The 11462-nt window shown below is 63.8% G+C and overlaps 1 protein-coding gene and 1 long non-coding RNA gene across 2 annotated transcripts; one reads left to right on the top strand and one right to left on the bottom strand.

The window, feature by feature from the left end:
- Nucleotides 1-1041: 1041 nt before the first annotated feature.
- BICDL2 (BICD family like cargo adaptor 2) lies at nt 1042-8139 on the bottom strand. Its single transcript, XM_038404717.2, has 9 exons — nt 7606-8139; nt 6409-6624; nt 5683-5799; nt 5304-5450; nt 5033-5215; nt 4396-4560; nt 4134-4264; nt 3454-3574; nt 1042-3112 (listed from the first exon to the last, which is right to left on the bottom strand). The coding sequence occupies exons 1-9, from the start codon at nt 7891-7893 to the stop codon at nt 2933-2935; spliced, it is 1548 nt and encodes a 515-aa protein (XP_038260645.1). The 5' UTR covers nt 7894-8139; the 3' UTR covers nt 1042-2932.
- A 2939-nt stretch (nt 8140-11078) lies between these two features.
- LOC122460758 lies at nt 11079-11354 on the top strand. Its single transcript, XR_006282237.1, has 3 exons — nt 11079-11090; nt 11147-11239; nt 11286-11354. It is a non-coding gene; the product is annotated as an uncharacterized LOC122460758 (long non-coding RNA).
- Nucleotides 11355-11462: the final 108 nt, after the last annotated feature.

Raw genomic sequence — 11462 nt, 5'->3', positions numbered from 1 at the left:
CTGCACCCCACCCCCAGACCTCCTCCCTTGCACCCCCAAACACCCACTTAGCCCACCTGTGCCCCAAATCCCCACACCTCCTCCCCTGCACCCCCAAACACCCACCCCCCAGACCTCCTCCCCTGTGCCCCCAAACACCCACCTGGTCCACCTGCACCCCAAATCCCCACACCTCCTCCCTGCACCCCCAAACACCCACCCCTCCCCTGCACCCCAAATCCCCACCCTCCAGACCTCTTCCCCTGCACCCCAAACACCCACCCTGCCCCAATGCACCCCTCCCCCCAGCATCCCAAATCCCCACACCTCCTCCCCTGCACCCCCAAACACCCCCCACCCTCATGCACCCCACCCCCTGAACCTCCAAACACCCATTCTGCCACTATGAACCCCGCACCCCAAATCCCCACTCCCCCAGAGCCCCTCCCTCTGACCCATAGATGGTCAGGTCCACCCCTCCCAGAGATGGAGTCACCCCCCACTCTGTCCCCTTGCTGCCCAGGAAATGGTTTCCCCCTTCCCCATCTCCCCAGATGCTCCCCTTCATCAGCCCCCCAAGAAGATGGCTCCCCGACTCCCACACACACTCAGTCCCTATCCTCCAGTTGATCTCCCCAAAAATCTGGGGTCCCCCCCACAGCCAGTTCCCTGTGTTGGGGGTGGGGGAGGGTGTCTGGGCTGGAGTTGTCCATCTGTCTGTCTGGGCCCCATTCTTCCACCCGGAAAGGACATTCCAGCCTGGCCTCCCGTCCACCCCCCCCCACACCGCCACAAGCACCCCATTGTTCTCCCGCCCCCGGGGCAGCAACCACAGCCACTCGCTCTTCTCCCAGAGCCGGGCAGAGAACCCAGGAGTCCTGGCTCCCAGCCCCCCCAACCCACTTGTCCCTACTCCCCTCCCAGAGCTAGGGAGAGAACCCAGGAGTCTTGGCTCCCAGTCCTCCCTGCTCCAACGCACTAGACCCAACTCCCCTCCCAGAGCTGGGGAGAGAACCCAGGAGTCCTGGCTCCTTGTGGAAATGACACACACACACACAGCGATTAGTAACCGTCTCTCTCTATACTTGCTCGGCACAAATGATACCTGCACAGGGCAGCGGGATAGAAAAATCCCTGGTCACAACCCGAGCACGTTAACTACAGAGACCGACAGCCTCTGAGTCCCCGTGGTTAGTACGGGAGCCTGTTCCCTGTGTCGATAGCTAGACCTTTGATCCTATAATAACCCAAGGTGCAGGGGGCACGTTGAGCAGATAAGGTAGCAAAATATTCTGCCCCCTGCTGGAGGGGGGTGAGCCCTGCTCTGCGTGTGTGAGAGAATCTAGAACCTCACAAGTTCTGCAGCTTGAGCTGGAAATACTCGCCCAAAGGAGCAGTTAAGAGGGTGCTTCATGGAAGGGGAGTAGGGCCTAGTGGGTTAGTGCGGCGGAGGGAGCTGGGCATCAGGACTCCTGGGATCTCTTCTCTGCCACTGTGTGACCTTGGTCAAGTCCCTTCGCCTATCCATGCCTCAGTTTGCCCTGTGTGAAGTGGGGATAAGGGTAGGAACTCCGTTTACGGGGGTTGGGTTGAGGGGGTTAATCAGTGTTAATAAAGTGCTAATCAAGTGGAAGGTGCTGGCTAAGGGTCAGTGCTGAGGGTTATTACATGGCCTCTTTTCTCTTCGCTTCCTAGTGTTCAGGCCAGCCACCTTTTGTGCCTTGTATTGAGTCACCTAGAACCTCCCCAGCAAACCTGAAGCAGATATTTTTACAGATGCCTTGTTCTGCACCTTCTGTCTGTACATTATACACGTTAGTCCTGAGTTCTCATCTGAAAAACACAGATGAGCAATGCGTCTTGGTAGCTAGAGATCCATGGGCAAGGGAGTGAAAAGCGGGCTAATCTAGAACAGGATGTAGGGTGATCTAGAACTGTCAATTGGCTGACAACAAATCTCCCGTTGGGAAGTATAGAGGGGCAGGAGGATTTGCCAGCAATGAAGAGTCCACTTGAAGTGAGTTCTCTGATCTAGAACTCCAAACAGGATATGATGTAGGACCATGTCTTTGTCAACATGGTGCATCCACTTGGAGTGAATGGTGTAACCAAGAACCCCGGCTAGGATCACGCACCATAACTGTTACCGCCACAGATAATCCAACTGGTCAATTTGGAAAGGGACGTCTGGGTATCCTTGCACATCCAGTAGCCTAACCTAGAACGCTCAATTGGCTCACATGAAACATTCATTTGGCTAATCAGCACCATCCAGTTTGTCAAGCCATGGTGAGAAGGGTTGGATAACCTGGTAAGATAACCTAGAACCCTAGTTTGTTCAATATGGAGTATCCAGTTGAATAGAGTTGGCCAACCTAGATTATGTAGTAGGATAACAGGGAACTCGTGGTTGGTCAATACTGCAGATCCAATTGTATAAAGATGGCCAATATAGGTCACTCAGTAGGATAATCTAGAACCCTAGTCCCGCCAATATGGAGTAAACAGCTGGTTAGTTAGCCAACAGATTGTGCAGTAAGAAAACCTGTGGGCTGCTACTACAGATGATCCAGTCAGATAGGATTGGGCAACCTAGAGCAGCCAATAGCTTGTTCAACATGCAGCATTAAACCTCGGAGGTTGAGTACCTAGAATGGCTGTTTACCCACCTAGAACATCAACTTGGGCAATTGAGAGGGGACGGTTTTGGAAAGCTGGGACTTGCAGTGGCGTGCCTGGAAATCCTCTGGACGGACTCTCTAGCTGAGTGACCTAGAGCCTCCTGTTGAGTGATCTTGCAGCTAGTTACCCAAGGACTCATCTCATTGGCACCTCGGTAACCAGCTGGTTTGGTGCATCCTTTGTTTGATGCTGGTGTGTTGTGTCCACTCACCCCATCCTGACCCCTCCGCCCCTCCACTCCCTAGAACCTCCGGAACCAGCCCCCAGTGTCTCAGCTTTTTTTGAAGAGCGATAGGAAGCTGGTGCCATTGGGGGCGCTGTTCCCGCACCGAGAGAAAGGCGAGGTCTTGGCCTGCTCCGGGGTCCTGGAGGGAGCCGCGGGGGACATGGGGATCCCTTCTTGCTGCCACTGGAGCTTCAGCTGCTGCTTGATAATGAACTCCATGTCGTCCTGGGGCGAGAAATGGGGGCACCGAGGTGAACATTGCCGCAGGCTAGGGAGGGGACCCAGGAGTCCGGGTCACAGTCCCGGAGACTGTAGCAGCTGAGAATGGGACTCAGGTCTCTGGGTCACTGTTCTGGGGGCTTTACCCACCACGGATGGGACCCAGGAGTCCGGGTCATTGTGCTGGGGGCTTTACCCACCACAGACGGGACCCAGGAGTCGTCGTGATTCTAGCCACTGAGGTAGGAACCCAGGAGTCCGGGATACTATTTAGGGCCCCTACCAGCTAAGAAAGGGACTCAGGAGTCCTGGGGGGAACCTTTCCGCCCCCCAGAGTCAGGACCCACCTGCCAGCCCTCCAGCTCCTGGGACAGCGCCATCTTCTGGCGGATGGCGGCGAGCAGCTGTTGGCTCATGGAGTCCCGCTCCAGAGAGACCTGGGCCAGCTCCAGCTCCATCTGGCCCTTCCTGCGGTGGGGGGGGGGGCACAGGGGTCAGACCCAGCACCCAGCCCTGCTCCCCTCCCCCCCAAACAGCCACCGCCTCTTGCCCCATCTCCCCCACTCCCCTCCCCTGATTAGCCCCCCTCCAGTTCAGCCTCTCCTGCTCCTCTCCTGCCCCATCTCCCCTGCTCCCCTCCCCGATCAGTCCCCCCTCCAGCCTAGCCTCCCTCGCTCCAGCCCCCTGCTGCCCCATCTCCCCCACTCCCCTCCCCCAATCAGCCTCATCTTCTCTGTTCCCCTACCCCAATCAAACCCTCCCCCTCCTGCCACATCTCCCCCACTCCCCTCCCCCACGATCATTCCTGTATTCCCCACTCACATCCCTGCCCCCCCAGTTCCCCCTCCAGCCCTATCTCCCTGGATAGTCATTTGGGGGCAGTTCACAACGGGTCTCTCTTCCTCAGTGGTTCATCATGCAGGGGGGTGGGGAAGAGGGCATGGGGCCTTTCCCCTCTAGGAGGCACCAGCCCCGGGGGAGGGGGACTGCCTGGCTCCGGGCAGGGGCAGCATGGCGGGGGTCTCACTTTATTATGGCTTCGTCCCGGTCGGCCACGGCCAGTTTGAGGGTCTCGTCCCGGTCGCTCTCCTGGAAGAGGCGTCTCTGGTTCGCCAGCTCCCCCCGCAGGCTGCAAAGCTCCACGTGCTGCAGGGTCAGCTGGGGGCAGAGAGAGGGGGTAGGGCAGGGAGAGCGACCCCTGCTGGGGAGCCGCCCATGTCCCCCACCTGGGGTCCCACTTATAGCCTCCCACCTCGGCGAGGAGAGAGCCCCCCCCCACATACACTCACCTGGTCATGGAGTTTTTGTATCTCTACCTCTTTCTGTCTCAGCAGGTCTTGATCCAGTTGGGTCAGAGCCAAGACCCTTTTAGCATATTCACCCTCCTCTTCCGACCCCCGGGCTGGGGTCTTCGGACCCCCAGAGGCAGCCTCAAAGATGGTCCTGGCCAGGAGCTAACCCAATACAAGAACAACATCTTTGGCACTGAGATGCAGCTACCTCTGGGGTGTGGCCCAGTGCTCAGATGAGCAATTTCTAGGTTCCCAAAGGAACAGGTTCTAGGTTCCCCAATGATGGATGAATTCTGGGTAATTTCTGTGGCCCCAAAGAGGGAGGTTTCCATGTCCGTCACCCACTTTGGGGTTCTAGGTACTTTCCGAGTTAGTTGAGCTGTGGTTCTAGGTTCCTCAACCACCATTGGATTCTGCGTGACTTACACACCCCCAAAGAGAAGGTTCTTGGTTTCCCAACATTGGGTTTGTTCTAGGTTTCTCAGCAGGGGGTGGGTTTCTGGGCAATGGCGAGGCTCACCAAGAGATTGGGTTCTAGGTTTCCCAACAAAAGACTTGTGCTGGTTTAACGGAGGGGAACATGCCCCAGCCCATTCAAGGATGTTGGGGACCCCCCAAGAGCCCTTCTGCTCACCTTAGCAGGCCCCCCGTTCTGCTCCGGGCTCCCCTCGCCGCTCTGCTCGATCTCCGACTGCAGGGAGGCGACCGAGGCATCCGAGTCGTGGAGACGAATCTCATCCGTCATCTCCGTCACCCGGCGCTGGAGCCACTTGTTAGAGACTCTGAGCTCCTCTGCCTCGGCCCGGAGCTGCTGGGCCTGGGGGGGCAAGGGAACGAAGGGTTAATACAGCCCGCCCCTCCACCGCCACCGAGCCTCCCTGCCGTGCAGCGCCCCCTGACCCTACCTGCAGCTCCTTCTCGTGCACCTCCCGGCACCGCAGCAGGAGGGTTTCGTGCAGTGTCTCCACCAGCCCCTGCACGGCCTCGGTCTCCTCCCGCCGCTGCCGGGTCTGACGCTCCAGCTCCTGCTTCCGCTCCTGCAGCATCAGGTTCTGGGGAGCGAGAGACGGGTCAGAACCGGCGCCCCCAGGAGAGGAAAGGCCCCAGGTCCAGATCCCCACCCTCCGAGCCAACCAGTCCCCACCCTGCGGCCAGACCGGAGTCAGCGCCCCCTAGAGGGGAAAGGTCCCCTGCCCCATACCTCACCCCCCTGAGCGAGCCAGTCTCCGCCCTGGGGCCGGATCCGAGCCGGCACCCCCCTGGAGGGGAGGGTGCGTATCTCACCTCAGCCTGCAGGCTCTGGGTCTGGGCCGCGTGCTCGGCGCTGCTCATCCCCAGGGTGCGATTCTCAACCCGCAAGGCCATCAGCTCATCCTGCAGCTGCTGCTCCAGCTGGGAGGCCTGGGGGGGGCAGACAGACGGACAGATGGACGGGGGCAGGGGGGAGTGAGCTGGGTCCATTGAGGGGCTCAGACGCAGCATCGGGGACCTGCCTGACCTGTGAGCTGAGAGGGTACGGGGCGGCTCCCGAGGACCCAGCACTGGCCCTTTAAATCCACCCACTCAGGAAATTCACTCCTTGCCCCCCCAACTCCTCCCCCCACCCCCCCAGGATCCTGAGCCACTTAAGGGATTTCAGCCCAATAGGATCATAGGATACGGAGGGGATGTCCAGGCAGCCAGTATTACCCACTCCTCCCCTCCCCTCCCAGAGAACCCAGGAGTCCTGGCTCCCAGCCCCACCCCCTCCCACTCTAACCACTAGCCCCCACTCCCTTCCCAAGGAACCCAGCTGTCCAGGCTCCCAGCCCTGCCCCCCACCCCTCGCTCTGACTGCTAGGCCCTTCTCCCCTCCCAGAGAACTGAGGAGTCCTGGCTCCCAGCCCACCCTCCCCAACCACTAGGCCGCCCCTTCCAAGGAACCCAGGTGTCCAGGCTCCCAGCCCTGCCCCCTCGCTCTGACCGCTAGGCCCCCCTCCCCTCCCAAGGAACCCCGGCGTCCGGGCTGACCTGGCTCAGCTGCTCGGCCAGGCGCTGGTTCTGCTCCGACAGCTCCTGTGCCACGTGGGAGCTCTCCCGGCTGGTGTCCTGCTGCTCCAGCCGCTGGTGGCCCAGCTGGGCTCGTAGGGCCGCCAGGTCCCCCTCCAGCTCCGCCCCCCGCGTCTGCCACTCGGCCACCCCCGACGCCAGCTGCCGGCGCAGCTCGTACTTCTCCTGCTCCAGCCTCTGTCAGGGGGTGGGGGGTGGGTGAGACCAGCCCTGGGCAGCCCCCCCAGGCCCAGAGGGGAACTGCTCCATGCCCCATTCCCTGCCCCCCGATCCAGCCAGCCCCCCCAGGCCAGATCGGGGCTGGCGCCCCTAGGGGGCAACAGCCCCATGCCCCATTCGCTGCCCCCCCTGCCCCCCAGGCCGGATCAGGGCCGGCACCCTCTAAAGGGGAAACGCCTCATTCCCTGCCCCCCTGAGCCAGCCAGTCCCAAGCCCTGGGGCCGGATCGGGGCGGCTGCCCAGCCTTGGGGACACCCCAGGCCCTGGTACCGGCTGCACCCCTGGGTGGCGCTGCCGGCCGGACCAGTCGGACCAGGTATCGGGGGGCGTCGGCCCCAGCCGGGCATGGCGGGGGGTAATTATGGGGCATCCGGAGAACAGGAGAGAAACAGAGCAGGAGGGTGAGTCACGGGGGTGCGGGGGGGAAGAAAGTCCCAGGGACCAGCCCCCCCTCTGAGCCAGAGACAGTGATTAGAGCAGGTGGGGGTGGGGCTGGGAGCCCAGAAACCTGGGTTCTCTCCTCAGCTATGGGACGGGAGGGGGGGATCTAGTGAGTCAGAGCAGGGGGTGCTGGGAGCCCGGATGCCTGGGTTCTCTGCCCGGACTCCTGGGTTCACTCCCTGGCTCTGGGAGGGGAGTGGGGTCTAGGGGATAGAGAAAGGGGGTGCTGGGAGCCCGGATGCCTGGGTTCTCTGCCCGGACTCCTGGGTTCACTCCCTGGCTCTGGGAGGGGAGTGGGGTCTAGGGGATAGAGAAAGGGGGGGCTGGGAGCCCGGACTCCTGGGTTCTCCCCCCGGTTCGGGGAGGGGAGTGGAGTCTAGGGGTTAGAGGAGAGGCGGCTGGGAGCCCGGACTCCTGGGTTCTCTTCTGGCTCTGGGAGGGGAGTGAGGATGCAGGGGGGCCGGGGCTGGGCCCGGGGGGCCCTCGGGGGGGTCTCACCTCCAGGGCGGCCGCTTGGTCCAGGGCCAGCACCTGGCAGCGCTCCCGCAGCTCCTCGTTCTGCTCCAGCAGCATCTTGCCCAGCTCGGCGGCCAGCAGCAGGTCCTGCTCCTTGCGCTGCAGCAGCACCCCGGGGTCGTAGGTGTCGGGGTCCCCCCCGGCCCCCGCTCCGGGCCCCCCCCGCCGCTCCGTGGCGAAGGGGTAGAACTCGTCGCCCAGCGCGGGGGGCATCGGCAGGAAGGGGGGGGGCCGCCCCTCCTCCTCGGGGTACGGGGAGGGGGCTGACATGGATGGGGGCGTGCAGGACTCCTGGGTTCTCTCCCACTGGCTGGGAATGGGGGGCAGGACGCCTGGGTTCTCCCTGCCCGGAGGGGGAGGGGAGGGTTTCTGCCCCCTAGGAAGGGGAGGAAAGGAGGGGTTCTGGGGGGCTCAGCCTGGTGCGGGTCACAACTCCTGGGTTCTTGTCCCCTATGGATCGGAGCAGCAGGTACCCAGGGTTCAGTTCCTAGTTATTTCCGGATTCCTCACCTCCTCCGCTGGCCCGGCCCCCTTCCCTCCTTCCACCCCCCTTCTCCGGCCCTGCCCCCTTCCCTCCTTCCATCCCTCCTCCGCTGGCCCGGCCCCCTTCCCTCCTTCCACCCCCCTTCTCCGGCCCTGCCCCCTTCCCTCCTTCCATCCCTCCTCCGCTGGCCCGGCCCCCTTCCCTCCTTCCACCCCCCTTCTCCGGCCCGGCCCCCTTCCCTCCTTCCATCCCTCCTCCGCTGGCCCGGCCCCCTTCCCTCCTTCCACCCCCCTTCTCCGGCCCTGCCCCCTTCCCTCCTTCCATCCCTCCTCCGCTGGCCCGGCCCCCTTCCCTCCTTCCACCCCCCTTCTCCGGCCCTGCCCCCTTCCCTCCTTCCATCCCTCCTCCGCTGGCCCGGCCCCCTTCCCTCCTTCCACCCCCCTTCTCCGGCCCGGCCCCCTTCCCTCCTTCCATCCCTCCTCCGCTGGCCCGGCCCCCTTCCCTCCTTCCACCCCCCTTCTCCGGCCCGGCCCCCTTCCCTCCTTCCATCCCTCCTCCGCTGGCCCGGCCCCCTTCCCTCCTTCCACCCCCCTTCTCCGGCCCGGCCCCCTTCCCTCCTTCCATCCCTCCTCCGCTGGCCCGGCCCCCTTCCCTCCTTCCACCCCCCTTCTCCGGCCCTGCCCCCTTCCCTCCTTCCATCCCTCCTCCGCTGGCCCGGCCCCCTTCCCTCCTTCCACCCCCCTTCTCCGGCCCTGCCCCCTTCCCTCCTTCCATCCCTCCTCCGCTGGCCCGGCCCCCTTCCCTCCTTCCACCCCCCTTCTCCGGCCCGGCCCCCTTCCCTCCTTCCATCCCTCCTCCGCTGGCCCGGCCCCCTTCCCTCCTTCAGGGCGCTCGGGGAGGAGGTGGGGCCGGGACGAGATTTGGGGAAGGAGTCGGAATAGGGGCCGGGGGTGGGTCAAGCCCCCACCGGCAGAAGTCGGCGCCTTTGCTTCCATCCCCCAACCCCGAAACCCTGTCCCTTCTCCCCTCCTGCCCCCACCTCACCCTGCCCCTCCCACCCTGTCAAAATCCCCCCTCCCTCAAACCCACGGCCCCAATCCCCCCAACACTGGCTCCCTGCCCCCACAAATCCCTAACCAAACCAAAGGCCCCCAAAGCCCTCGGCCCGGCCCCCCCGACACGGACCCCAGCCCCCCACCGGCCCACCAGTCCCCGAACTGCCTCAGCCCCCCCTTTCCTGCCAGCTGCCAGCGCCTCCCCCAGCCCATCCCCCAATCCATTAGTGGGGTCCCCTGGGTGCCCGCCAGCCGCGTCCGGGAACTGGCTGCATTAGGGGAGCGATCGATGGCAGCAGGCGGGCGGGGGGGTGGACAGAGGTGAGCGGGGCGCCCTGGGGCTGGATGGGGCTGGTGCCCCCCGGAGGGGATGAGCCCTGAGCCCTGAACTGTCCCGACAGCGTCACCCGGCTCGAATCCCCCCACGCACCCCTCTGGGGGGGGACCCAGCCTGAGCTGTGGGTCAAACCCCTGCCCTGCCTCATGCCCTGCCCCCCAATACCCCTCCCCCACCTGTATACCCTGTCCTACCTCATACCCCTCCCCCTGCCAATACCCCACCCCCACTTCATATCCACTCCCTACCTGTATACCCCTCCCCCTCCTGATACCCCCCACCTATGCTCCCCTCCCCTCCTCATACCCCTCCCCCACCTGTATACCCCTCACACCCCTCCCCCTCCTGATACCCCTCCCCCACCTGTATACCCCTCACACCCCTCCCCCTCCTGATACCCCTCCTCCCCCAATCCTCCTCCCCCACCCACGCACCCCTCCCCCGCCTCATACCCCTCCCCCTCCTGAAACCCAACCCACATACTCCCTGCCCCCACAGCCACACTTACCGCCCCGCGTGGTCTCCCCCCTGTCGTTGGGGGTTATGGGGTAACTAGGGCAGCTCCCCACATCCTGTTGTTCATCGAGTGTTGCCAAAAGCGGCTGTTGGGCAAACCCGAGACAGGCCCAGCTGCCAGCCCAGGCAAACAGCTTCACCCTCCAGCCCCAGCTCTGGGAGGGGAGTGGGGGCAGGTGGTTAGAGCAGGGGGGTCTGGGAGCCAGGACCCCGGGTTTTCTCCCCAGCTCTGGGAGGGAAGTGGGGGCTGGTGGTTGGGGGGGGGCTGGGAGCCCGGACTCCTGGGTTCTCTGCCCGGCTCTGGGCAGGGAGGGGGGGCTGGTGGTTAGAGCAGGGGGGCTGGGAGCCAGGACTCCTGGGTTCGCTCTGGGAGAGGGGGGGGCTGGTCTCGTTGCCTTTCACTGGTTCCCATCAGCCTCGGGCTGGGGTTATTTTTATCCCCAGTAATGGCTTTGGAGCCGCTGGCCCTGAGCTCCCTGCATCCTCCAGCCTTGTGACTCGGGGAAACCTTCCCTAGACAGGACTGGAGAAGTCAGGGAGCCCCCCCTTGGGATGGGGCAGGGGGCTGGGCACACGGGGACCCCTCGCCCGGCTCTGGGGCAGCGGGAAGGGGGGGCCTGGGCACACGGGGACCCCTCGCCCAGCTCTGGGGCAGTGGGGGGGGGGAGCTGGACACACAGGGACCCCTCGCCCGGCGCTGGGATAGGGCTGGCTCTGGGGTGTGGGGGGGCTGGGCACACGGGGACCCCTCGCCCGGCGCTGGACACAGTCTGGTGGTCTCCGGCCCCCGGGGCTGTGGGGCTGAGGAAGGAGATGGATGGCAGAAGGGTGGGGGAGGGGTCCCTGCCTTTGATCTGCCCGGCCCAGGGTTAATTGCCGGGCAGAAGGTGCTTGAATATGGGAGTGGGGGGGGGGGACCAGAGACAGCTTGGGGGCTCCCCTCCACTGGCTCTGCCGTGTTTAGGGTGCGCTCCCCTGCCAGGGAGCAGGGTGTGGAGATGGTTGGGGGGGCAGGGATGGGAGTGAGGGGGATTTGGGAGCTGGGGAAATGCGGGGAGTCGGGGGGGTATTTGGGGTAAGCTCAGGCTGTGGGAAGTTCTAGAGGAATTGGGGAGATTGGGGGCTGGGCAGAGGAAGCTGGGGGGCTGGAGGCAGATCTGGGGGGCTGGAGTATTTGGGGAAGCTGGGGGCTGGAGGCAGATCTGGAGGCTGGGGTGTTTGGAGGTGACTGGAGTTTGGGGGAGATGATCGGGGGCTGGGGTGTTTGGAGGTGACTGGAGTTTGGGAGAGATGATGCAGAGGGGGAACCTGTTCCTTTCAAGGGGCATGGTCTGTGGGTTCCCCCATGTGAACCCCACATGCCGGGTGCTGATGGGGGGCAGCCGGGTGTGACGGGAGGAAATAGAGGGAGATTAGAGGGAAAGGAAGGGGGAGGGATCAAAGCAGC

This window comes from Dermochelys coriacea, chromosome 6 (genome assembly GCF_009764565.3).
Source record: "Dermochelys coriacea isolate rDerCor1 chromosome 6, rDerCor1.pri.v4, whole genome shotgun sequence".
NCBI lineage: Eukaryota > Metazoa > Chordata > Testudines > Dermochelyidae > Dermochelys > Dermochelys coriacea.
Note: the sequence above shows the minus strand (reverse complement) of the source record. Positions and strands in the feature narration are given on the sequence as shown.